This window comes from Anarhichas minor, unplaced genomic scaffold (assembly GCF_050575085.1).
Source record: "Anarhichas minor isolate MPS153535 unplaced genomic scaffold, ASM5057508v1 ptg000105l, whole genome shotgun sequence".
In the NCBI taxonomy this organism is placed as follows: Eukaryota; Metazoa; Chordata; class Actinopteri; order Perciformes; family Anarhichadidae; genus Anarhichas; species Anarhichas minor.
Genome location: NW_027466551.1, coordinates 66,803 through 94,368, shown reverse-complemented (window position 1 = coordinate 94,368; position 27,566 = coordinate 66,803). Strand labels below are relative to the sequence as shown.

The 27,566-nt window shown below is 42.6% G+C and overlaps 3 protein-coding genes across 3 annotated transcripts; all 3 read right to left on the bottom strand.

Annotated features, from left to right (window-relative positions):
• Positions 1–872: 872 nt before the first annotated feature.
• On the bottom strand, positions 873–6,084 carry LOC142939702 (cytochrome c oxidase subunit 5B, mitochondrial-like). Its single transcript, XM_076082834.1, has 4 exons — positions 5,927–6,084; positions 5,340–5,410; positions 1,586–1,685; positions 873–1,333 (listed from the first exon to the last, which is right to left on the bottom strand). Exons 1-4 carry the CDS (start codon positions 6,018–6,020, stop codon positions 1,221–1,223), a joined length of 378 nt encoding a protein of 125 aa, XP_075938949.1. The 5' UTR covers positions 6,021–6,084; the 3' UTR covers positions 873–1,220.
• Positions 6,085–7,106: 1,022 nt separating this feature from the next.
• Positions 7,107–12,814, bottom strand: LOC142939701 (cytochrome c oxidase subunit 5B, mitochondrial-like). The gene is made up of 4 exons (XM_076082833.1): positions 12,675–12,814; positions 11,588–11,658; positions 7,824–7,923; positions 7,107–7,571 (listed from the first exon to the last, which is right to left on the bottom strand). Exons 1-4 carry the CDS (start codon positions 12,769–12,771, stop codon positions 7,459–7,461), a joined length of 381 nt encoding a protein of 126 aa, XP_075938948.1. The 5' UTR covers positions 12,772–12,814; the 3' UTR covers positions 7,107–7,458.
• Positions 12,815–15,089: 2,275 nt separating this feature from the next.
• Positions 15,090–16,873, bottom strand: npy8ar (neuropeptide Y receptor Y8a). The gene is made up of 4 exons (XM_076082835.1): positions 16,565–16,873; positions 16,134–16,375; positions 15,616–15,762; positions 15,090–15,495 (listed from the first exon to the last, which is right to left on the bottom strand). The coding sequence occupies exons 1-4, from the start codon at positions 16,871–16,873 to the stop codon at positions 15,090–15,092; spliced, it is 1,104 nt and encodes a 367-aa protein (XP_075938950.1).
• Positions 16,874–27,566: the final 10,693 nt, after the last annotated feature.

The window sequence follows — 27,566 nt, the reverse complement described above, 5'->3', positions numbered from 1 at the left end:
TTGGTCATTGTGTATCTAGATGTGAAACAATGTGTGTGAGTGAATACTGAGCTATTGTAGAGTGTGTAGATCTGTCTTACATTCAGCTTACATTACCTCTTTATTATGTCGTCACACCAGCTTTGAGGCTTATAATAATAATTGTATTCATAATACAAGAATATATAATAATAAAAGTTCATAACGATGATGTCAAGTGTAAATAAGAGCTTTCAGAGAAGCAACATAAAGAACATGAGTTTTACAGTAAGTTAAGTAAGTTTTGTATATTTGCTCCTGAAGAAATATGACAAAATATGAATGTTTTCTATTGTGTAAACATATTAATTAGTTAAACTGGAGTTAGTAACTGGCGCCTCTGTTGGTGACTCAACACAGAACTGAACCCGTTAAAGAAAATGAGATGAGAAGAACTGCTTCACTTAGTTACGGTCCGGCTCTAGAACCATAGCAAAACGTCACGAAAACTCAGGCACGGAGCGAAACAAATAAATACTTTTAATGAACAAAGGCCAGGATTTTTCAAGTGTGCAACAGAAAAAGAGCATTCTCGTCGTGAGTGCCAGAAGGTTCCACTGCTGCCAGACGCTCCTTGCCGCACACCAGGTGTGAGGGGGGAAAAAGCCACCACTTCCTCCGGATGGGGCGGGTCTTGTAGGGCGAAGGCCGTGGCCAGCTGCCTCCAATCTTCCTGATGTCCCTCTAACGATCCAGGGACACTAAAAGATAGACACTCCCTGGCAGAGGCCCTGGGCCGTCACAACTTTTACTCTCAAACTTCAGAATAAAAGCTCTGAAGTTTATAAACAGGAGATCTCGGATGGATGCAGAACACCAACGAAGAAGAGAGTAAAGCACATCCACAGCCGACAAACACTGGAGGACTTTATTGGAAGAATAAAAGGAGGTAAGAGGACCGAGTGTGTCGTACAGGACAGGAGTCAAAGTAAACTGAATGGAAATGGTTCAAAGAAACCACATGTGGTCCCTGTGTAACTGATAACATGTAAAGCAAAGACTGATGAGGTCAGCAGGTCCATCAAGTACTGGGACAGAATGAGGACCAATCAGACGAGGACTCACGGCTCCAGGAAGTAGACAGAACCAAAGTAACCTACTGCAGACTGAAGATGTTTCTTCTCCTCGTTCTGATGGAGGAATATCTGACAGAAGAGAACACTGTGCAGACAAACAGCTGTGGAACACAGTTCTATAAGAAGTTAGTGGGGGAGCTCGTGGGCCACCAGTTTGTAGTGGGAACCACAGGACGGGCAGCGCTGGGCCTCGCCCTCCTGGAGCCAGAACCACACCACGGCTGTGTTGTCTTCCTCACCTGCAGACAGGAAATGAGACCAGATGAGAGACACAAACACAGAAGAAGAAGGCAGGATGAATATTGTTCTAGTTCAAAGACAACTCGTTCACCACCACAGGAGGAACTTTAACAGACGTACAGTCCTGTCAGTCTTAACAGGAAGTGAATCACATGTCTCAGCCAATCAGGAGGCTTAAAGGTTCTCCTCTCCAATGCTGAGAGTGGACTCTAAAACGTCTCTCAACCATCCAGATAATGACGAGGACTTACAGACACATCCCACAATCCTCTTGTTCGTGATGGAGGGAACCAGGTGGGGGTCGGCCTTGGAGCCGGCATACTCCTTCGGTTTCATCATGTTGTAGGGATCCTGAAGAAAAGGACGCAGTAAGGTTTGAATAATCTAAAGCAGGGGTCTTCAACGTTTTTCAGGCCAAGGACCCCCAAACTGATGGAGCAGGGACCCCCGACTATATATATTGTATAACATTGTGTTTTATATTAAATGGGCCTAGTACCATGTATAAACATACCTCTTCATTGTGCGTTCAATACTAAGCTATCCAAACAATACACAGGTTCATATATTCATGTTGTTATGTTAAACATGTGCAAGGTACAGTGAGTAGGGGGGCCGTGCCACTGCCATTTATAAACATACCATGTCAGCTGATACCAATGCCAATATCAACATTGTCTGTCAATTGCATGATAATCATGCATACAAGCTATTCAACCTGATGTTTTTATTTTAAACATAAATGTGGAAACGAAAAATGGAGTGATGGCCTATTAGTGCCACTGCCATGCATAAACATACCTGTTATCTTGCATACAATACTGAACTATTAAAATAATGGACACATTCATGTTTAGAGAAAAAATTAAAATTATTTAATTTTTTAAATTGTCTAATCAAACAAAAATTTCACAGACCCCCTGCAGCACCTCCCTGTTGAAGACCTCTGATCTAAAGTATCAACTAAAGTATCAACTAGGTGAAACGTACTGCATCATCGAAATATTGTAGGGGGCGCCATCGAGCCGACTAGCAACTCTGAAGCATTAAAACCATAATATGTAACTACATTTTGGGCTTTAAATCTGTTTGCCAAGTTTGCTCATGTTTCGAGCATTTTTAGCCTCTCAAAATGACCTTCGTTTTTCATGGCGAAGACTGCGTCGCCACGGCAACGGCGTTTGACGAAACTTCAAAAGCTTCATGAACTGGCATTATGAACTTCTTACATTTGTGTGGAACTAACTTGATGTTGATCTGATTTACCTACTAAGAGAAACAAGCTAAAGTATAGACTTTAACTGACTGTTGCCACTAGGTGGCGCTATTACTATGATTCTAAATGGTCTTATAGATGTGTTCCGAGTCAGGATGTTATGACATATGAGAGATTTGGAGCAGATTAGACAATGTACGGCCGAGTTTCAACAACTTCCTGTTTCGTGGCGAATGCTGTTTTTTTGTCGCCACGCCACGGACACATAATTCGATAACTTTTTGATCTTTGAGTAACTTTTAAATGCCAAGGTCTCAAGAGCATACTGACCAAATCTGAAGTCAATCGGGTTAAATCTCCAGGAGGAGGAGTTAAAGTATGACGCCTTAAAACGGTCCAAAAATGTCAAAATTCCTGTTTGGTTTAGTGAAAAATTCCTGGAGGATTTTTTGTACGTCCCATCACGATCCACACACCTACCAAATTTCATACAGCTAGGTAAAACCAAATGTTGGGGCTACTCAATAGGGGGCGCTATCAAGCCAATATTTCATACCGTAGCTGGACACCCCAATCAGACTGCAATTTTCGCAAATTCTGGCTTGCGTGCAAAATTTAAAATGTTTTCCAGTATCCCAAGCACCTCCTTTTTGCGACGAAAGACACGAAATAATAATAATAAACATTAGAATAACAATAGGTCCTCCGCTCCGACTACGTCGGTGTTCGGGCCCTAAACATAATTGATGTGTACTTTCTTTATTTGATTTGACAGTTGTTGACTACACACACATACGTTACTACTACTAGGCTTCTTGAATACATATATATGGCACTAAATAGTGCAAGTTAGATATTTATTGTAATGTTCGGGACCTTTGCACGAGGAGATTTTCTCAATCTGGGCCCTGTTCCTCGTACGTGGCTAACTGAGTTAGCCGGATAATTTTCAGGATAAGATTACATAAGTCAGGCTTTTCGGTTCCACGAAGCAAGTTTGGCAAAATCACCATGGCAACACATCCATAAGCTTCAACCTGCTCTAGCGCAGGCTAACTGAAGGTAGCTGGATAAGCTGCCACTCCCCCGGAAAACATGGCAGCTCCTGTCATATACGGTAGTCTAATGCGCTTGCGCATCTACCGGGGGTTATACGGGAGTTCCGGAAATGCATGTAAAGTGAGACACACAGTGATCCATTAAAAGCAGCTGAGCAAACTAAGAAGCCTCTATTGCATTAATGTACAGCTCCCTTCCTCAGAGATCCACTGATGAAGGAGGATATTAGTTAGATTAGCATTTTATAGGGAGAGAGTTCTTCCACATCGCCAAGATCCGTCATCACATCATGATGACTTCCTATACGAGCGCTATCCATTCTGCCCACAAGGAATCATTTATTTACAGACCTTCTGGAGCATACATTGAACACCACACGCTGCAGCCGAGCATTGACTCTCACACACTGGATGCAGCCTTGAGCTGTTCTGCGAGTGGTACATTGTTGTTCAGTGTCTGCGATGCGGAGAACATGGGGAAAGCCGCTGCATGCCGTGCTGTTGGTACAGTTTATTTGGCGCTTAATAAACTTATGGATGTGTTCATTACATCACCATGGCACATATTGTACTGACTCAGCATTCTGAGTAATGTGTGTGTGTTAGTGTCTACTTGCTCCCATGTCCTCTTGATGGCTGCGTTGCATACATGAGGGTTAAAGCACTCATAATGATATGACAGTGTTATTAGTACACCAGCATGTCATTACTGTAGAACATGATGAAGGTGGACTCATGATAAGAATAGAGAGAATCACACTATTTATCTTCACTGCTTCAGTTGATTGAATGTCTGATGATGAATAACACACACACACACACTGATCCGCCCACACACAGATTCACACACAGATTCAAACTGCTAGTTCTATATGGTAATCTACACATACATGTATATACACATATATAGTACATGATACATGAGGGCATACAGTACATATATCCTCATATTAATGAGTATCAGTTAGATGCTCTTTGGGCTTGTTTTTATCTTATTCTGAAAGAGTTGAGATCATTATTGTCGCTACAGATCTCATTGGATGATGCATTCATTAAGTCTACTGCCAGCAGCACATTTAAAGACATATCATCTGATTGATTGGGGTGATGAGGCTTTAAAATGAGCCGATACATTTTCCAACACTTACGCATTTAACTTGTCTGTGATATTTTGCGTGCTTCTTGTCTAGCCCTCGCAGCGGTGGTGCTGTTAGACTTTGCCGTGATTATGGTCTTGAATTCCTCATATGCGTTCATGATCATCTCCTGCTCGTCAGCGGAGTAAAAAGAGGCTCTTTCTTTGAGTTTATTTGCCATTGTACTGTTAGTAAATCATGGTTTCGGTGATCGACGCTTCCCCCTTTTGACGTAGGACGGGCACGCGCAATTATCCTGATCCTGATCGTCTGGTTCCAATTAACGAGAGTGTTTGAGAGGATCAGCCTTGGAGAAACCGAGATAGCCTGATGTCAATCATCGGGTTAATTTCAGCTGGCTAATAGGACATTTGATCGACCTAGCTGAACCACATACGAGGAACGGGGCCCTGGACCTTTTGGAGATTGACTTGAATACGCCTGATCTAAAGTATCAACTAAAGTATCGATGTATTGATCCAGTGAAACAATATGATTTATTGAACCGATTGTGTGTTCTATCAGTTCCCCATCACTTCATAAATATTCTGACCATATTAACAGAAATATTAAACACGTCATTAAAATAGTTTACCGATCCCTCCTTCATGGCCTTCATGATGACCTTCTCCAGACCGGTAGCTTGTTCCTCATCAGTAGGAATCCCTGAAAACAAGAGAAACAGGTGATCAGTGTTTAACATGATCCTCTGGATTCACACTGTAGGTCAGAGTAAAACGTCAGTCTGTAGCAGAGCAGTCTGTCCGTTATACAGAACTGAATTCATCACATAGAAGCGACGAACACATAAAGCCTGTTGAGGACTGTGAGGATCACAAAGAGTAATAATAGAAGATATAAAACCGTACATTCACTCTTAATGTGAGCTCAATTAAAGAGTTTTAACCTGATTCTATTATAGAAAACGTCTTCATGTTTTACAACTTATATCATTTAAAATAAACTAGATTTCTACTTTGTCAGATTTTTAAATGAAGTTTGGCCTGATGTTCTGTGTTTACTTATTTAATCAGCGCGTTAGCTACAGAGCTAACTGTGGTCTGTAATCTCTGGAGGACTTCCTGTCTCGTTCTGTGTCCTCTCTTAAACCTCTTAAACCTCATTTCATCGGTCCTTCCGGTTCTACAGCTCGGTGTCTAAAGGTGTCGGTTCGGTTTTCACCTCCAGCCGCCATGCCGCGGGTCAACACGGGCACCGGGGCCGCCCGGCAGGTCGTCGCTCTGAAGGCCGAGCGGAGCAGTAACCTTGCAGCCATTTCTTCTTCTCTGCTGTCAGCGGGGACTGGTCGCACGCTGATGACGTGAGGGAGGAAATAACGTGTCGCTGGGTTTGAACGTCGTTTTTGCTCAATAAATCTATTTATGTTGTCATGTAATGTTTGTAATATGTTGTTCACTCCAAATATTAATTCAATATATAATATGTTTAATATTCAGTACAAACAGACACTGAATATTATTTAAATCTGTACATATTTAAATGTTTACCTCATGTTCTTGTTTTTATCTGTATGTCTACTTCTGTGAACTGTCATAAACTTATGATTATCATCTAAACACTGCATCACAGTTTGTTTACTCATGTTTTTCCATTCCATTATCCTAAAGGTTAGGATAATACCCTGAATAGGATAAGCGGTTATCCTATTCGCTGGAGCAAAGGCAGGGTCCACCCTGGACAGGTCGCCAGTTTATTGCAGGGTACATATAGAGACAAACATTCACATTCACACCTACGGGCAATTTCGAGTCTCCAAATAACCTAAGCTGCATGTCATTGGTCTGTGGGAGGAAGCCGGAGAACCCGGAGGGAACCCACGCTGCCACGGGGAGAACGTGCAAACTCCACACAGAAGGACCGCCCCTCTTGCTGTGAGGTGACAGTGCTAGCCACTACACCACCGTGCAGCCCCTGTTTACTCACATTTCTTCAGATAAACACTTTTTAAAGTCACTACAAGGAACTTTTTAGTGTGGATTGTGTCGCCCCCTGTGGACTAAAGTGGTAGTGTTTCACCAGGGTCCCTTTAGAAAACCTCATTTTACTGTAGCAGACAGTCGCCCCCTCTCAGTCCTGGTCCTGGTTCTCTCGTGCCTCCCCTCCCTCAGTCAGCGTCGTGTCATCAGGATTAAACCGAGACCGTCTCAGAACCAGTTCAAAGTTCCTCACAGAGACTTTAAATAAACCTTCAACTAATGCAGAGGTGATTGAAGGTTTTACTGCAGGAGGGTTTTATTTGTAATGTATTTAAATTAATTTGTAGATGAAGCTAACAAACTGGAAATTCAGTGTAGCAGTCTTCACAAATCAGCGGTCCTCCTCCTCCTCCAAGACACCCATGTTTAGTTATTCAGAAACTTTATTGGAAGAATAAAAGGAGGTAAGAGGACCGAGTGTGTCGTACAGTACAGGAGTCAAAGTAAACTGAATGGAAATGGTTCAAAGAAACCACATGTGGTCCCTGTGTAACTGATAACATGTAAAGCAAAGACTGATGAGGTCAGCAGGTCCATCAAGTACTGGGACAGAACGAGGACAAATCAGACGAGGACTCACGGCTCCAGGAAGTAGACAGAACCAAAGTAACCTACTGCAGACTGAAGATGTTTCTTCTCCTCGTTCTGATGGAGGAATATCTGACAGAAGAGAACACTGTGCAGACAAACAGCTGTGGAACACAGTTCTATAAGAAGTTAGTGGGGGAGCTCGTGGGCCACCAGTTTGTAATGGGAACCACAGGACGGGCAGCGCTGGGCCTCGCCCTCCTGGAGCCAGAACCACACCACGGCTGTGTTGTCTTCCTCACCTGCAGACAGGAAATGAGACCAGATGAGAGACACAAACACAGAAGAAGAAGGCAGGATGAATATTGTTCTAGTTCAAAGACAACTCGTTCACCACCACAGGAGGAACTTTAACAGACGTACAGTCCTGTCAGTCTTAACAGGAAGTGAATCACATGTCTCAGCCAATCAGGAGGCTTAAAGGTTCTCCTCTCCAACGCTGAGAGTGGACTCTAAAACATCTCTCAACCATCCAGATAATGACGAGGACTTACAGACACATCCCACAATCCTCTTGTTTGTGATGGAGGGAACCAGGTGGGGGTCGGCCTTGGAGCCGGCATACTCCTTCGGTTTCATCATGTTGTAGGGATCCTGAAGAAGAGGACGCAGTAAGGTTTGAATAATCTAAAGCATCATCTAAAGGAGGGATTCCCAAAGTGTGGTGCCTCTAGGGGGTGCGCGAGAGGAAAAATGTAATGGTGGTCTAATGGTGTAATAATTAATATCAAATTTTAAAAAAATTGAAGTGGGATTTTTCACAAAATAAAAACATGAATGATAAAAATTCCCTTTGTACGATTTCAATTAAAACTTATAATTTAATAAAGAAATGCACTTCAGCTCCTGCCGCCAGTCTTTTACGTACACACTAGCCAGCCTAGCTTGTGCAGCTAACGTCAGCTACCAGCTAACTTCATTCATTCAGCAACATTCATGCAAATATGCTAAACTGGCTGAAATCGGGGAAACTGTCAGGTGGAACACCTGAAGCTATCAGTCATAAAAGAGGAGAGGGACAAAGAGAGAGAGGAATCGGAGGCGAGAGGAGGAGACGGAAACGGAGGAAGGGATAGCACAGACAAATTGGGAGCACATCGGCCCATCGCGGAGTCAAGGTGAAAAAAGAGGAAATATGATGAAAAGTATCTGGGTCTGGGCTTCACTTGGATTGGCAATGCAGATTGCCCAAAGCCACAGTGTGTAGTGTGCAGTGAGGTTCTGGCTAACAGCTGCCTGAAGCCCTCTTATTTACGTCGCCACCTGAACACCAAGCATGCCAGTGCAAGTCAAAAGCCCCTTACATTGTTTATATCGAAATTGGAGGAGTTACAAAACAGCCCAAAACAACTGCAGTCTCATTCATGTGTTGGGTCTACAAAAAACGCACTACGGGCTTCATATCTGGTCACAGAATAGCAAGAAAGGGGCTACCTCACACAATCGCCGAAGACGTGTGCTTGCCAGCTGCCAAAGAGATGGTGGAATTGGAGAGAGAGAAGCAAACAAGTTGGACGTGATCCCGGTGTCCAACAACACTGTCGCGCCGCATCGATGCTTTGTCCCAATCCGAGTCTACAGATGTGGCCAATCTGGCCAATCTTCTGGTGTACGTCTGTTACCTTTTCGAAGGCACGGTGCAGGAAGATTTTTTGTCTTGTAAACAAACGCCACGCGCGAGCAAACTGTTCTATCATTGGTCCGATTTTTATGCGGCTATAAATAGGCTCCGTTGCTTTTTTTTTTTTTAAGGTGTGGGGGATTGGGGGTGCGTGAACCCGGTCGGGATGTAGAAGGGGGTGCGTTGCCTAAAAAGTTTGGGAACTGCTGATCTAAAGCATCATCTAAAGCAGTGATTCTTAACCATGGGGTCGCGAGCGCCACCTAGAGGGCCGCAAAAAACTTTCGGTTTTGCACCTGTGGGCCGCGACATGTCAAGAGGCACAGGCGGAGGAAATTGCGAGAGAATCCGGTCATTTTTCAAAATAAAACTTCTTTCAGACTCTGATAATCAATAAAACGGAAATAATATAAGTTATTTATTCTTTCTGTGCGGCCCGGTACCAAATGATCAGCGGCCCGGTGGTTGGGGACCCTAACCCTAACCCACTGATCTAAAGCATCATCTAAAGTAGGGGTATTCAATTAAAATTCCAAAAGGTCCTGATTGAGAAAATCTCCTCGGTCAAAGGTCCGGAACATTACAATAATATCTAACTTGCACTATTTAACGCACACACACACACACACACACGCACGCACACACGCCTTTAAATTTTTCACTCTGTTTCATTGCAGCCATTTGCTAAAATCAAAAAAGTTCATTTTATTTCTCAGCACCCCATCTTGACAGAAAAAAACAGAAATGTAGAAATTTTTGCAAATTTATTAAAAAAGAAAAACTGAAATATCACATGGTCATAAGTATTCAGACCCTTTGCTGTGACACTCATATTTAACTCACATGCTGTCCATTTCTTCTGATCCTCCTTGAGATGGTTCTACTCCATTGGAGTCCAGCTGTGTTTAATTAAACTGATTGGACTTGATTAGGAAAGGCACACACCTGTCTATATAAGACCTTACAGCTCACAGTGCATGTCAGAGCAAATGAGAATCATGAGGTCGAAGGAACTGCCCAAGGAGCTCAGAGACAGAATTGTGGCAAGGCACAGATCTGGCCAAGGTTACAAAAGAATTTCTGCAGCACTCAAGGTTCCTAAGAGCACAGTGGCCTCCATAATCCTTAAATGGAAGAAGTTTGGGACGACCAGAACTCTTCCTAGACCTGGCCGTCCAGCCAAACTGAGCAATCGTGGAAGAAGAGCCTTGGTGAGAGAGGTAAAGAAGAACCCAAAGATCACTGTGGCTGAGCTCCAGAGATGCAGTAGGGAGATGGGAGAAAGTTCCACAAAGTCAACTATCACTGCAGCCCTCCACCAGTCGGGGCTTTATGGCAGAGTGGCCCGACGGAAGCCTCTCCTCAGTGCAAGACATATGAAAGCCCGCATAGAGTTTGCCAAAAAACACATGAAGGACTCCCAGACTATGAGAAATAAGATTCTCTGGTCTGATGAGACCAAGATTGAACTTTTTGGCGTTAATTCTAAGCGGTATGTGTGGAGAAAACCAGGCACTGCTCATCACCTGCCCAATACAATCCCAACAGTGAAACATGGTGGTGGCAGCATCATGCTATGGGGGTGTTTTTCAGCTGCAGGGACAGGACGACTGGTTGCAATTGAAGGAAAGATGAATGCGGCCAAGTACAGAGATATCCTGGAAGAAAACCTCTTCCAGAGTGCTCTGGACCTCAGACTGGGCCGAAGGTTCACCTTCCAACAAGACAATGACCCTAAGCACACAGCTAAAATAACAAAGGAGTGGCTTCGGAACAACTCTGTGACCATTCTTGACTGGCCCAGCCAGAGCCCTGACCTAAACCCAATTGAGCATCTCTGGAGAGACCTGAAAATGGCTGTCCACCAACGTTCACCACCCAACCTGACGGAACTGGAGAGGATCTGCAAGGAAGAATGGCAGAGGATCCCCAAATCCAGGTGTGAAAAACTTGTTGCATCATTCCCAAGAAGACTCATGGCTGTACTAGCTCAAAAGGGTGCTTCTACTCAATACTGAGCAAAGGGTCTGAATACTTATGACCATGTGATATTTCAGTTTTTCTTTTTTAATAAATTTGCAAAGATTTCTACATTTCTGGTTTTTTCTGTCAAGATGGGGTGCCGAGTGTACATTAATGAGAAATAAAATGAACTTTTTTGATTTTAGCAAATGGCTGCAATGAAACAGAGTGAAAAATGTAAAGGGGTCTGAATACTTTCCGTACCCACTGTATATACACACATATATATATACCGACTGAGTGACGATTTGTTCAAATTTTACAAGCAGTTAATGCTTCGGTGCGCCCGCGAGCACCTACAATTTTGAATCCACACATCATTATGTCACTCATCCCTCCAGAGGCGACCCATTTTTCCGTTGGCCAATGCATTCTTTTTTTAGTACATGTGCACAATTTTGGTTTACCTTCTCCTTTAAAGGAAGAGGCTCTATCTGGACCCGGTGGCCCCGGGTTATTATAAAGCCCTGATGTATTTAGCAGAGCCGTGAGAGACAATCTGGCTAATTTACACTTATAAAATGGTTCTGCCTTGTTACAATATGTTGATGACATCATGATTCGTATCAGTATTGATTATCAGTAACGTATCAGTAACTGATCAGAGTGTCGTACCGATCCCTCCTTCATGGCCTTCATGATGACCTTCTCCAGACCGGTAGCTTGTTCCTCATCAGTAGGAATCCCTGAAAACAAACCGACACATTAACCATGAAGGTCAGGCAGTAATAATTCATCCAATAAATAATACTTTCATATTATCATCTTTTTACAAACTCCTTCATGTCAGTTAAACCTCTGTGTGACATGTCGAGGTTGTAAAACTCTTTATTTTAAGTTATGTTAGTTCTCAACACATTGAATTAATTTTCCTGAGAACTTTGTAACTTACTAATTATATGAAGAATCTATTTAAATCTATCAGATATTCATTCATTAGTACTGATTATTAAATATATTATATAATGGAATACAATGAAGTTGAGTTCTTTCTGCATGCTCAGCTGACTGAAGACTTTTAGGGAAAATATACGAACTGAACTGAAAGTCAAAATACACACGGGCCTAAATAACGTTGAACATTCATTCAATAAAAATATTATTATAAAGCTGGAATGTGTGTCATATGTCTGGAGACCTGGAGGATTGAAGGTGATCTTAAAAGAACAGTACGTTCTGCACTGTGGTGAACGAGCAGCGGGTGCTGCCGTGAGCTCCTCCAGCACCCCAAAGGTCTCACAGGTCACTCTCACAGAAGCCTCACGCAGCAGTCCAGCTGCAGTCAGAGCAGAGAGGAGACGCCTTATTGGCGTATTCTCTGCAGTTAGTGTATTTGTAGGTGTTGGCTTCATTTTTACACGAAACAAATAATAACCATAGCTGTGTTTCAGCTGCAGGACAGCAGTGAAGGCCCAGGTATGAAATGCACGGCCCACCACTGAGTCCTAATACAGGTTATAAAATAGTCTATTGTATTTTAATGTGAGCCAAATTAAAGACTTTCATCTTAATTATATTGTCGTCTTCATGTTTTACACACTGAACACGATTTGTATTAAATTGGTAGATTTTTGAATGAAGTTTGGTCTGATTGAGTTGAGAGGATCTCTGGAGGACTTTCTGTCTCGTTCTGTGTCCTCTCTTAAACCTCATTTCATCGGTTCTACAGCTCGGTGTCTAAAGGTGTCAGTTCGGTTCTCACCTCCAGCAGCCATGCAGCGGGTCAACACGGGCATCGGGGCCGCCCGGTAGGTCGTCGCGGCTCTGAAGGCCGAGCGGAGCAGTAACCTTGCAGCCATTTCTTCTTCTCTGCTGTTCCGTCGCTTGTCGCGGGGCTATGACGTCACAAGGTTGTGAAGTCGCCTCCCCCGATTTCTTCTTCTTTCAGTTTATTGGCGGACTACAAACCACCGTTTAAGGTTCACTACCGCCACCTACTGGACCGGAGTGTGTACCATCATGACTTTATGACAGTTATCATCACACAACAATAATGTTATTTGTAAATTAATAAAACTTCATACAGAAGTTATATTCTGATATTACCTAACCCTAAACCCGTTCCATTCAATTATTAAATAAAGCCCTTTTAAACTGAACTTGTTTGTCTCCTATCTTTAACAGTCTTTTGATACTCCACATCCTGTATCTATATGATATACATATATATATATCAGTGGTGGGCCGTTATAGCTATTTTATAATTTAATAATTTTTCACAAATACACTACATGTATTATAATTTTTTTTCCCATTAGCTTATTTTCTCATTGCACAGCTCCTGTGTTCCTCTGTTGCTTTGCTTCCAGCCTGTTTGTTTTAAGGAGAGCTTTTATCCAATCAGATTCAGCCTCTATGTCTCTATGTAAGGAGAGAGGCCTGAGGTCCTCTAGGTAGACTTTGCAGTTTAAGTGAATGGGGACGATATTGTTGATTGTCATAGTCTTCAACCAATCAGATCTTTAGTTTGACATGTTGGGCGTATTCTTTGACGTGCCAGTGCTACTCAGGTAGCCTATAAGTACGTCTGCATTAACGTGCGCCGTGATTGGTCAGTTGGAGAAGTTATGACATTTTTTGCATTTTGCTTGGTGTAGATTCTTTTCTTTTTAGAAGCTTCTAGACTTTGTTCATCATAACATCATTTCCATACTTCCACATATAAAAACATACAGATGTCATTTTGTTTTCCAGTTTTTGTTGTGCTTCTCCTACATTCTCCATATTTTGTAGTTTTGTTGAATCCCATCACCAAACAGTGATTATCCATTAATAACTAAACTGGTCTGTCAGCAGACAGAACTCACAGAGATCGGATGTCTTTGAAATCATCTCTTTATTGGACACAACTTTAAACTTGTTACCTAAGATATACGTTTGTTCTTCTTAATCCTAAAAAGACTGTTTAACCTACAGCAAGAATCCCAATAATATATCTGTTTCTGTATAATTCAGTATTTTTCCTTCATGTTTTCTATAATATCATATTATATATATATATATATGTATATATATATATATATATATATATATATATATGTATATATATATGTATATATGTATATATATATATATATATATATATGTATATATATATGTATATATATATATATATATATATATGTATATATATGGACAGCTTCTTATCACCCTCTATGTACCAACGTACATTTATAACAAATACCACACATATTACGGTAATCAGCGTTGCATATGTGTCTGACCTAAATACCAAAAAAAGCTAAAAATAAATGATTCATTTAAATTATTTGTTTATAGTTTTTAAAGTGTTTTGTTTGTAATATGTATAATAAGCATCATTTAGTATCACTACTGAGAATTTAACAAACATAAAAACATGACGTAGATAGGTTTGCTGTTCTCAAGGTGTATATTTAAATGTCATCTCTTACACACATGAAGATAAAGTTATGAACACCGGCTGAATATCAATGATCAGAATCATTATAACTGTTATAACTGCTGCTGTGTAAAGAGAATACTGCTGCTAACAACAACCTGATGTGTGTTTAAACCAAATGTTATTGACCTTTAGTTCATATGGCAGTACTTTAAAATAAAAGTGCGCAATACACTACTTTTGAATTTATTATTGAACTTTGCGCATAACAATGAGATTAATCGCAAAAAAATCATGCGATTAATCGCGATTAAAAATTGTAATCGTTGCCCAGCACTAATATATATATAATATTAGAACTAACCTAACTCCAGCAAAATAGCAGTTTATTTCTTCTAGATCATCAACGATGATGCAAACTCCTTTGACCTGGAGCCTGTTAGCTTTAGCCTCTTTAGCCTGTTAGCTTTAGCCTCTTAGCATGGTATCTTGTATGTTGCATCAAGTGCATATATAGAACCCTGTTGTGTCCCTCAATGAGTCCATTTACAAGGTTTTACTTTGTTTATTCTGGACTTGAAGCTTCATCAGCTGACTCATCATTTCCTGTTCCGACCCGTCCATCTGATTTAAATGATCCGTTTGACTCTGAGCAGGTCAAATCATAGCTCACCTCTATGTTCCTCTGGGAGGAACATAGAGGTGAGCTACACCTCTACAGACAGTGTGTGGTGACCACACATTGTCTGGTCCTCCTCATGAGGAGTGAGCTGGTATTGAGCTGATCTGAGGTCTGGTGAGCGAGGTGGTCTTCGTGGTGCCGTCACTGCCCACGGTGGAGAGAGGGAAGCTCTCATAGCTCTCTGCCGCCCGGTGGCCACACCGGCAGCGCTGCAGCGTCAGCTTCAGCTCCCTCTGGAAGTTGCTGTTCAGGAAGCCGTACACTACGGGGTTAATGCAGGTGGAGGCCATCGCCGTCAGGTGGCAGGCGAAGAAGACGGCGTCGTGCTGGCAGTCGGGTAGAGCCTGATGGTGCCAGTCAAACAGTGTGTTGAAGATGTTCAGCGGCAGCCAGCACAGAGCGAAGGCCACGACGATAACTAACAGCATGATGTTGATCCTCTGGGCTCCCTGAGTCCTCCTGCTGCGCTCCAGCATGTCCCTGAATACAGCAGGACGCCGGTCAGACGAGGCACTGGGAAATATCACAGCTGAGCTACGGCACCATGAATCCACGTATAGAAATAAACACTTCATCTTGATGTAATAACACAAATCAGACCTGCGTCGCCTCAGGCGGAGGAAGATCCTGAGGTAGCAGAGGAGCACCAGCAGCAGAGGGAGGCAGTACTGGAAGAGCAGCAGAGAGGTGGTGTAGGAGAGACGGTGGTTATCTGACGGCCACAGCTCCATGCAGACCAGATGGTCACTGAGGGAAAGACAGGAGAGACTCAGAGCTGCAGGACGGAGACAGTCTGTACAACCCCTATCTATCGATCTATCTATATATCGATAGATATCTATGCTAACAGGCCTGCTAAAGTCAGTCAGTTATTAAAAATGAAACACAGCTGAAGGTCAGCTCAGTAAAGATGGTTTGTTGCTGCTCAATGATGCACATTTGACAACAATTTCAGTGGATTCACTTCACCTACGGAGCAAATACACTGGTCCTGATCATTCTGTTTGAATCAGTTGATTAATAGCAATAACAAATAGTGAGCGCTCCTTTATCCTGACGCTGTGACAACATGGTGTGGAGGACCAATCACACACCTGTATCCAGATATTATGGCTCACCTGAAGGGGTTGGCGGGCAGACTGATGTTCCTGAAGGGGTCGTTAGTGAGGATGTTGAAGGAGTGGAAAGGCAGAGAGATGAAACAAGCCACCAGCCACGTCAACCCTACGGCCAGGTACGAGTGTCCGGCCGCCGGGGACCAGCCGGTGGGATGAAGGATCAGCTGGTGACGCTCAAGAGCGATCAGCACCAGAGAGAAGATGGAGACGGTCACCGAGGTGCACTGAACGAAGGGAGTCACCTGGTGGACAGGTAGAGACGGTTACAGGTTAGCTGTGGGTGTAGGTGTGTTGGTGTGTGTGTGCGTGTGTGTATATGTGTGTGTGTGTGGGTGTATGTGTGTATGTGTGTGTGTGTATATATGTGTGGGTGTATGTGTGTGCGTGTGTATATATGTGTATGTGTGTGTGTATGTGTGTGTGTCTCTAACCTTACACATGGCCTCTCCCAGCACCCAGCGGTCCATCAGTGTGTATATGATGGTAACAGGAAGACACACGACACACATCAGGATGTCTGAACACGACAGGTTGGCGATCAGGATGTTTGTGACGTTGCGTAACTCCTGTTGCCGGGCGATGATGAACACCAGGCCGGCGTTGCCTAGCAACCCGATTGCAATAACAGCGCTGTACGCCACGATTAAGAAAGTGGCTCCGCCCACCGAGGGCAGGCACTGAGAGCTGTCCGTCCAATCAGAGGCCTCCCAGACATCAAAGTGGCCGCTGTCGTTGGACATTTCAGGGAGGAGGGGGGGGCAGGACCAAAGCCCCGAGGCTGATGATGAACTTCTCTTCTACAATGAAAGGAATCAGATCAGGAAGAAGGATGAAGAGGAAACAAGTATTCTTCAGTACTCTGGTGTTTTCATCAATTGGCTGCAGATGAAGGATTCACTGAAGATTCACATTAAAGATGTTGTCCTCTTTTTTCCTTGGCATCAGCATCAGTGTTTCACTGCCAGGGACAGAACAACATAACACTGAGAATCAAGAAAGGAGGGGAGGGGGGGGGCTCTCTACATAGAGAGAGACAGAAGACGAAAGAAAACAGGAACTAAAATGAAGGAAAAATGAGTGTTAATATACTGTTTTTAGTGACCGTTGCTTCCGAAAAAAGTCACCACGGTTGCTGAAATGTTTGTTCTGACGCGTGTCATAAATAACGAAGTCCACTTTCCAATATAGGCATTTTATTTCTCACATAAACAACCACTTTCTGTCATTAGGGTAATCCATTTTCTACATATACCAATAAATCATAACATTTACATTCATTAAATGTGCTCGGTCAAAAACAGTTTGCTCCCTTCTGTTCAGCAACACCTGTATCCAATGACCCCACTGATTATATTACCTGTGCCCTGATTCACACCGGGACTACGCCCCCAAGTGGTGGGAGGTTGTACAAAAACAAAACAACAAAATGGCTCTTACACTGTTGACTCTGTTTCTCCTTCAGGAACCTAAAGAAAAAAACACTGGAGCAACGTAGCTCATTCAGAGACAGTACTGAAGAGTGTGTGTGTGTGTCGATATACTGTATATATACCTATATACACACACACACACCAAAAATATCACCATTGTAAGATCCACATATACCCAAAGTTAAACTGGAAGAAAACTTAATTCAAAATCTCATTTACATCCATAATACTGTAAATAAGTAAAGATCAGCTTCACTCAACGAGGAGTTGAGACTGAGTTTAGTCTGACTTTACCATCAGGAAGCTGCAGCTCATCCAGGTTTTTATCTCCTTAATTAAGACTGCTTGAAGTTTAGTGAGCTGGTTGGTTTCATCTGGTTTGATCAATGGATATAATTGAGTGTTTTCTGATAATATTGCCTAAAAGAATCATATCTAAATTGAATAAAATTGGTCCAAGCACAGAACCTTGTGGAACTCCATGACTAACGTTGGTGTTCATGAAGGTTTCATCGTTTACAAACTGAGATCCATTTGTCAAATAGGACTTAAACCAGCCTAGTGCGGTTCCTTTAATGCCAATATAATGTTCTAGTCTCTGTAACAGGATGTAATGGTCTATGGTGTCTACGGTATAATAAGGTCTAACAAGACCAGAACGGAGACAAGTCTAACATGACTGTTCTGTTTACTTCTGATTTTGTTAATTTAAGTGTTTGTGAGGTTTTGGGGGGTAACTGCTCTAATGGAAGACTGATACTCTGCTTCCTGGTCTGAACTCTGGGTTGTCGTGGATCAGGTCTACTAAGAAACTGGGTCAGATTTATAGATATGAGATATGTTTTGCATATTTACACACCGACTCCACTTTAGAACTTGAACTTTAGTGACCTCAGAGTGACAAGCTTACCGTATGGACTCTTATCCTCAGCCAGCAGTTTTAAATAAGATTCAGTGGAACTCATGTGATATGAACTCATATGATATTTCACTAACTTCACGTTTCTCACAATAGAGCCGAGTGTCTCTGAGTGGAGAACCAGTTAGAAACGTGAAGTGGTTGGTGGTGAACCTTGTGCTTCTGCTTAGACTTCTGCTTCCTTCGGACAGTCACCCAGCCTCTTGGCTGCTCGGGGGCTACCGAGGGACGGCTAGTCCCGTCGGGGGGGCTGGCTAACTACAGGAGCTAACGATTGAGCTCTGGATCTGGACCGGTCTCTGCCGGAGGATCTGGGTCTGTCCACGGTGGACCGGTCTCTGCCGGAGTCTGAGCTGAAGGAGGTTCTCGTGAACCTGCATGATGTCATCTGATTTCCTTCAGGTTTAATGTCTGTAAGTGTCTTCTGGAGGAAGAAGAGCTTCACACGATGAACATGGAGGTTTCAGAGCTGCTCTGGGTTCGGGAGTTAAGTCCTGAACCTGAGTCACAGTGGACCAACAGTTCTGTGCCTGAACCATAGAGTGAGTTTAGAGCTCTATCGTTGGGATCTGACTCTGGTCTCCTGGCTGGCTAAGACCCTCACATGTGTTTTTTAAACAAAGAAGCACCCATGTTTCCTTCCTTTCAAACAAAGGCCTGATCTGGGGTCTGATAGAAACTCCAAGCAGGATGACCACACCTCCCAGCTCCGGCCGAAACTTGATGCTGGCCCCTCATTGGCCAAGAAAGGGCCCCCCACTGGTTGTACTACCTGGTTTATAAGCAAGCGCGAAGCCCGAATCGGCCTCTTCCCTCCGGACTCGTCCTGGTACAAGAAGATTCACAAGGAAGCGCTTTCCTCATCAAATCCTATCAGGTCACATGTTACATTCACTGGTCGAACAACAGACTGTGTTTTATATTCTTTGTTTTGGATCCTGTAGTGCGAGAACGGATAACTTCTACGACCCGTTCTCCCACCCTTAGTGTATACACTGCCGGCAAAAGGACAACTAATTCCCTTTTCCTCTCAGCCGAAGATTTCCGGCAACGGACGAGCCATCCCCGTTTCTCTCAGCCGAAGTTTCCCCTCCTCTCTGTGAGATTGATGCTGCGCCACGCTCCGTAGCAGAGTGCCCGAGTGTTCCCCACCACGAGAAACAAATCCTACCGAAAGAAGCTTCTCACAGTAAGAGTATCTTGGTATCTGGGCTTAGCTTAGTTTATTTAATTATTATTCCTTTATCTTGTTTTGTTACGTTACTGTAGCGTTTAGAACGTGTTATTGCAAGCATCGCGGACCACGGAGTCCCGTTATATTGTGTATTTCCTGCTGTAACTGTATTTGCATTAGATCCGTCACTGCTAGTGGATGTGGAGTTTGTGATTTTATTACTTTAAAAACTAAAACCACGGTGGCCGACCCTCGTTTCGCCGACCGAGTTTCGGGGTGATGGGAAAGCAATACTCCTATTTCACCGCAGTGATAAAGATCTGTTTTGTTTTGGGGATTCTTTTATTTTGTTTCGGTTTTATTCTCTCTTCTTTAAATCGGATCTGTGAGTGAGATTTAGAACCGTAGCTATCACCGTATAAGCGTGACTGGTCGGTTCAGAACCCGACCGCAGAGTTTTACATGATAAATCAGCTGTTCTCACATCTTACTGCGGCACCGAGCGCCGCGCTTAGAGCTCGGTTTTCTCTCCCTCTCTCTCTCTCTCTCTCTCTCTCCCTACTAACCCGCACACACACACAGTTAGATTCACTGATTTTGGTTGACCATCTCAGACACGTAAGGTTAGTAATCTATTGTCCCAACCCACATTGTGCATCGTCCCACGTGGTTACAGACGTAGCCCAGCTCAGCCATTTTGTCGCAGTTTTCTAGACTTCGCCATCTTGGCTTGTAGGCCAACACACCCCGCTTGAGATTACCCCCACCACTGTCTGAGTAGCTTCCCCCCTTTCTTCCACACATATACATATACACACACACACACGTACATATATATATATATATATATCCTCACCACACTTTATTCATTTGACTTTAGGTATTAGACACATAATTGTATGATAGTGTTTGTTGTTTTTGATATTATTTGATTTGATCATTTATTATTTTGATTTAATAAACTCTGTTATATTTTAAAGAGCAGTTTTCTGTGATTACTTGTGCATATGTGTGTAATAATAACTGGATGTAGTGGCCTGTGCTCGAACTTAAACCTTCACTCTCACTCCGAATGTGTAATAGTATTCAGATTGTTGACATCGTGAGTGAACACTAATTATGATACTTAGTTTATAGTTTGGTTATTGGTCCCTGTCCGCAGGGTGGTGCCCCGTTCTTATTAGTAATTACTAATTAACTTATTGATGTTAATAACTCCATTGATGTTGATAGTTTAGTTTCATATTTGCTGATAACCAAACACGCTCCTTTACGTTCCCAACAGTATCTATTAAGAACCACTTATGGATTTATAGTGTTGAGCTTTGATAACATTGTGAATTATTAAATTAATATTTCAGTTGTGAATTAGAGACAAACTTCTCCATCAATCACTGGTGACATCAGACAGACGCCAGAACACAGAAACACACACACACGCACACGTACACACACACAAACACACCCACACACACACAGCTGCTGTACAGCAGGAGATCAAAGGATCTTCTCGTTACGTCGTCTCCTCTGATGCTACTTCAGTTTCCAGGTCTGCTTTTAAAATGAGCTCATCTCCATCTCACAAATATTACATCCAGTCGGTGATCTTGGTAACACAATAATTGCTTTGAGTCTTTCATAATAAAACCGTCTGTATGAACATTAAGGCTAAAATAATACTGCTGCTTTAATACTCATTCATGTCCTCATGGTTTGGTTTGTAGACGATTGTTATGTTGCTGAATCTGAGCTCAGTTCCACCAACATCTGAGAGATGAACATAATTAACATGCAGATGGTTCTGGAAGTGTTCCTGAATGTTTTCTCACAGTCTGAGAACAAACCTCCCATGATGCTCCTTGTTTTCATAGTTTCATAAATCCGATCAGAGTTTCTCACATCGGCGGTTCATGTGCTGTTGGTTACCATGACGGTGTGATGTCCTCCTGGTTCCACAGGGAGGTGGGCGTGATGATTAGTAATGTTTATATGTTCCTCTAAGTCGTATCATGTTCTCAGAGAGAGCTCACGGTGAGGTAACGGCCTTCATCTTCACATCAATAACCCACGTTCTCACATGTTCTGATCACAACAGATGAGGCTGACAGAGACAGTGAGAAGTAGTCCTTGGATATCGTCTCAACAGTTTATTAAGAGTATTGAGTCACAGCTGTAGGTAAATAACAACGTGTGGATACAAACACACTCAGATCTGATATGACTGCAGTCGTTCCATATTCATAATTCAAATGTTTATTGATGATCTGTCTGCCTAAAGGACCCTGAAGGCCAGAGAGAGAGACAGAGACTTTCACTGTTGCTTTATAAATAGAGGAAATTAATAAGTAGAACAATCCTCCCACACGCTGCTGATTATTAAACAGAAGCGTGACGAGGTTTTCACAAACACTCATGACAGCGACTTTATCTCTCAATCAGCCATCGATCTGCAAACCAACACTTACTTCACCAATTTAATGGATTTCTTTATTTCCTGTGCAGCTAGTTGAAGCTAGTTTAGCATCACTGATCCTTTTCTCAGCAGGATTTACATCCACGTCAGATATCAGACATCAGATATCAGGCGTTAGATATGAGATATCAGACATCAGACATCTCTGCACATCCACATATACGTCCAATGACTCATGAGTCAAAGCAGGAAATAGTGTGTCCTTTATGTCGAGAGGAAAACCAACCATACTGTGACAGGGTTAGGGTTACAGTCTGCCCTCCATCCTGGACTTGTTCACCTCCAGAGTCAGGAAACGGGCTGAAAGATCTCTGCAGACCCATCACACCCTGGACACAAGCTGTTCAACTCCTCCCCTCTGGTAGGCGCTACAGGGCTCTGTACGCCAAAACCACCAGACACAGGAACAGCTTCTTTCCACTGGCCGTCACTCTCATGAACAATAAATAATATTGCACTACTACCTCTGTCTGCACTACTGTATTATATATATATATACACTTTTTTTGGGACATATTTATACTTATATTGTATATAGCTGTTAAATGTTTATACCTACATCTGTTCTATTTTTTTGCTGCCCTTTTTTATTCTTATATATTTTTCCTTGTTTATTGTAAAATAGTGTATTGTATGTACATTGAGAGCGGAGTGGAAACCGGAGACAAATTCCATGTATGCGTACGCATACATGGCCAATAAAGCTGATTCTGATTCTGATTCTGATTTTTGTGAGGAGGGATTTTTTGTTTTCTCGTTGTTTGTGATAGGAACTATTATTGCGTCCTGTGTTGTGCTGGGACGCATTTGGTCGTGGCACAGCGACAGCAGTAGAACATGTGAAGCGGCAGAAGTTGCTCAAAGTATTAAAGTTTAAGTTAGTTTAAGTTCAAGTTAAAGTGTCAAGGTTTAAGTTAAAGTGATCATCTTTGATCGTGTGTTTCAAGTGGACTCATTTCCCTCTCGCTTTTGTGCAGCCAGTGAGGTACGGTGTTGTAAATTTGTCATCGTGCATATTTGCGTGCAAACTGTTTTTTGTGTAATGTTAATTAGTATGTCGAAATGTATTTATACAGTTTGAGGGTGGATTGAGGACGGTGGTGTTGAAGGAGGAATAAATCCATCAGTAACGAGAACTAAAGGTGTCGTGTATTTCCTGGAGGGAGTGATATTATCAATGTTACGGACAGTTAAATAAGTAAACTTTTGGTTTCACACCAGTCAGCACCATGAATGTCTGAACTAAATGTGAAGGAAGTCAATCCAATAGTTATGAAGATATTTCAGTCTGCACCAAAGTGGTCCGACGAACATTTCTTAAACATCGACAGTATCATTGTCACTCTGCCATTCGTGAACAAATACTTTAAGGATTATCTTTTAATATAATTAATAGTGTTCAATAATATCAAGTTCATTCAAAATAACCTTTGAAACATGGTGGTTGGTGTTGATGAAGAACTACATCAGACACAAAAGGTGGCTGGTTTTATTGATTCTTCATTAATCTACCGGAGACAACAATGTAAATACGGCTCATGCATTAAATATGACCTAATAACATCCATCAAATATAAAAAGGCAGCAGTCAAGTAAATAAAGTATGTTTTGTTTATTGTGTGTAAAAATCTCCTTTTCAAGGCCATGACAGATCACAGTTCCATGTTTCGATCAAATGCAAAAACATTACCATACATGTAAAGGGGGGGGGGGCTCGTGGTAGAACCCATTTTCATTCACATATCTAGAGGTGAGAGGTCAAGGGACTAACTTTGGGTTGTTATTTAGCCTCTTAGCATGATATGTTGGTACCAATGGATTCTTCAGGTTTATTATTTAATTTGATACCAGCTCTAAAACTGATCCTGCTAGCCTCTAATTAAGATTTAATTTATTTATGATTTAATCTTGACGTTGTTTATTTGTCAGACCAACAATCCAAAACTCAGTCACTTCATGTTGATTAAATAAAACAGAGACAAGCAGCAAAAAGTTCACAGAAAGTTGTGCTTGAAAATTAACTTGTTAACAATTCATTTTATTTTGATTGACAAATCTATTGGTTTGTTTCAGCACCATGAGTTATTCTCAAATATTTTGATAAGCGCCTCTGACGCTTATTGCTTACTGAACAAAGCAGCGATTTATGTTTTAAAGTTTAATTTAAAGGAACAAAAAACGGCAACCAACCAACTGACTAAATGGGTGCAAAAATAGAAACATCCTGGTTCACTGCAACACAACAGCTGATAAATAATACCAGTCACAACCAGTTCAACAACAATTAACCAATTAAATCCTCTACACTCAACGCTGTTTCTGATGGAAGGAGATCGCCTGCTGTTCTAACGAGCTTTGATCAACCAGCCGTGGTGTATCTGTCTCGATACTCTCTGTAACATCTGTAACATTGGTCTCAAACAGCTGTAACATAGAATCCGTCTCCTGAGACTCGGTTTGGAAAAAGAGGAAAAAGACTGAAGAAAACAAAACCCGCTGCAGTTCAGAGGAAGAAGAGAAGAGAGAAACACTCACCTGCTGTCGGTTCTGTCTGTTCTGTCTGTTCTGTCTGCGTCCAGAGATGAAGTCCAGTGACGGTGTTCACCGTTCTGCACCGAGAGGCGTGTGTTTGTGTGTGAGAGAGAAACAAAGAGAGAGACAGAGAGAGAGAGAGAGAGAGAGAGAGACAGAGAGAGACAGAGAGAGAGAGAGACACACAGATAGAGAGAGAGAGACACAGACAGAGAGAGAGAGACACACAGACAGAGAGAGAGAGACACAGACAGAGAGAGAGAGAGAGAGAGAGAGAGAGAGACAGAGAGAGACAGAGAGAGTGACAGAGAGAAAGAGAGAAAGAGAGACAAAGAGACAGAGAGAGAGAGAGACAGAGAGAGAGGTACAGATAGAGATACAGGTACAGATACAGGTACAGGTATACGGCTGGAAATACAATATTGTCATCTCAACTCATCAAAAATAAAGATCTGCCTTCACAGGACGTTAGGTTTAGGTAACCTTAAACCTAAGAAAAGGGCGTAGTTGAAGTTGACATCACGTGATAGTTGTGAGTAGATCAGTGGTCAGTGATTTCTATGTTTACGGGTCCTGAACTGTGGTCTCCAGCTCGATAGTCCTGTTTCCAGTCATGTGTTTGTGAGAAGCCCTGCTGGGAGCTGTGGGCGAGGTTTAGTTGTGTGACGTGACACAGAGAGGAGACTGAAGAGGTTAGAGAGATGCTGCAGTAGCATCAGTTCTATCACAACTGGAGAGTATTTCTTCTTTTAAAGAATAGCAAAAAAAGACAATGGAGGCTTTTCTCTATAAAAAAGATGACATGTGGTTCATCCAATCACCTGCCAAGTGTCTGTCCTTCCAATGACGTCTTCTCAGATGTCTCTGTGGAGGGTAGCCTTCTACTTCTAATCCACTATATCTCAGTGGGAAGATTGTTTTCACTTCCTCTACCAAAGAGTGTCCCACCTGAGTCACAGGTTTCTCTCCTTTCCTTCTGTTTCCTTTCATTCTTTTCTTGTGTCCTCCATCCTTCCCATTAGCTAATAGATGAAGGGAAGGTGGTTCTCATTTCATGTTCTGTCCCACCTTCACAATTAAACAGCAGATAGAGTGAGATGTTTCTCACTGATGGGGAGTTATGGTGTTATTTAGAATCAAAACAATGTGACTACATGAAGATTGAAATGGGAGGAGATAAAAGTCAGAAACACGTGAACACTGAAGAACAGTCAGTGGAGATCTCACATCTTCTCTCATCTTATCTGATATCAGCTGTTCTTTACTTTTAAACAGATTCACCTCAAAGACCTCAGAAGAATTCACACCGTCCTCCTCTTCCTTCTGTCTCCTCAAGATCCGACCCAAAGTCTCTTTATAGAGGATGTGATCTGTGACATTATTCAATGAGGTCACTTTTTACTGCTTTAGGTGTTAAATGGGCCTGATCCAGGACCAGCATATGGACCATATAGGCCTGATCCAGGACCAGCACATGGAGCACATAGGCCTGATCCAGGACCAGCACATGGAGCACATAGGCTTGATCCAGGACCAGCACATGGAGCACATAGGCCTGATCCAGGACCAGGACCAGCACATAGAGCACATAGGTCTGATCCAGGACCAGCACATAGAGCATATAGGCCTGATCCAGGACCAGCAAATGGAGCACATAGGCCTGATCCAGGACCAGCACATGGAGCACATAGGCTTGATCCAGGACCAGCACATGGAGCACATAGGCCTCATCCAGGACCAGCACATGGAGCACATAGGCCTGATCCAGGACCAGCACATGGAGCACATAGGCCTGATCCAGGACCAGCACATGAAGCACATAGGCCTGATCCAGGACCAGCACATAGAGCACAGGCCTGATCCAGGACCAGCACATGGAGCACATAGGCCTGATCCAAGACCAGCACATAGAGCACATAGGTCTGATCCAGGACCAGCAAATGGAGCACATAGGCCTGATCCAGGACCAGCACATAGAGCACATAGGTCTGATCCAGGACCAGCAAATGGAGCACATAGGCTTGATGAGAACAGAGATGAACAGAAGACAAAGAAGAGAAGAATCAGACAAGAAGCTCAGTTCTTTTCTTCTTTTTCTGTCTCCGAACAGGAAGCTCTGCTCTCGTTCCTCGTTTCCTTGGTTACCTGTGATGGCACACGGCACACACACACACACACACACACTCACACACACACACACACTCACACACACTATATCTGGTTCAGTTTATTCCCCTCATGTATCAGAATGCATTCAGGTCACAGAGGTAAACATCAGTTTCTCTAAAACAGAATATGTTTAAAAACACAGAGATGTTCTCATCATATTTACAGAAGATTCTACGAATCATCTGGATAGAAAATAAGTGTTTGTTCAGTAAATTAAACCACTAGATCTGTCTGCTGTCCTGGCTCCACAATGTAGGAACGAGTATTTACATCAAGACAGAAGAAATGTTACACATCAGATCAGACAATAGACTGTAAATAAGACAAAGTCACCGAGACGTCACCCGTTGGTTTGTGGACAGATGTTCTGAAGCCACACAGCTACAGAGACCTGTCAATCACCGTGTAGCCCCGCCCTAAAGCATAGCCTGCTTTATGATCTATTAGAGACCTGTCAATCACCGTGTAGCCCCGCCCTAAAGCATCCCCTGCTTTATGGTCTGTTTGACTCTAAATGGACCATAATGTACGAAATGAACATCATGCTGTATTGAAGAAGACTTGAAACTAGAGATTGAGACCATAAACTCATGTTTACAATGTTTACTGAGGTAATAAAACAAGAGAGAAGTAGAGTAATTTTCTCATAGACTTCTATACAACCAGAGGAGTCGCCCCCTGGTGGACACTAGAGAGAATGCAGCTTTAACACATGAAGCACTGACTTCACTTAAAG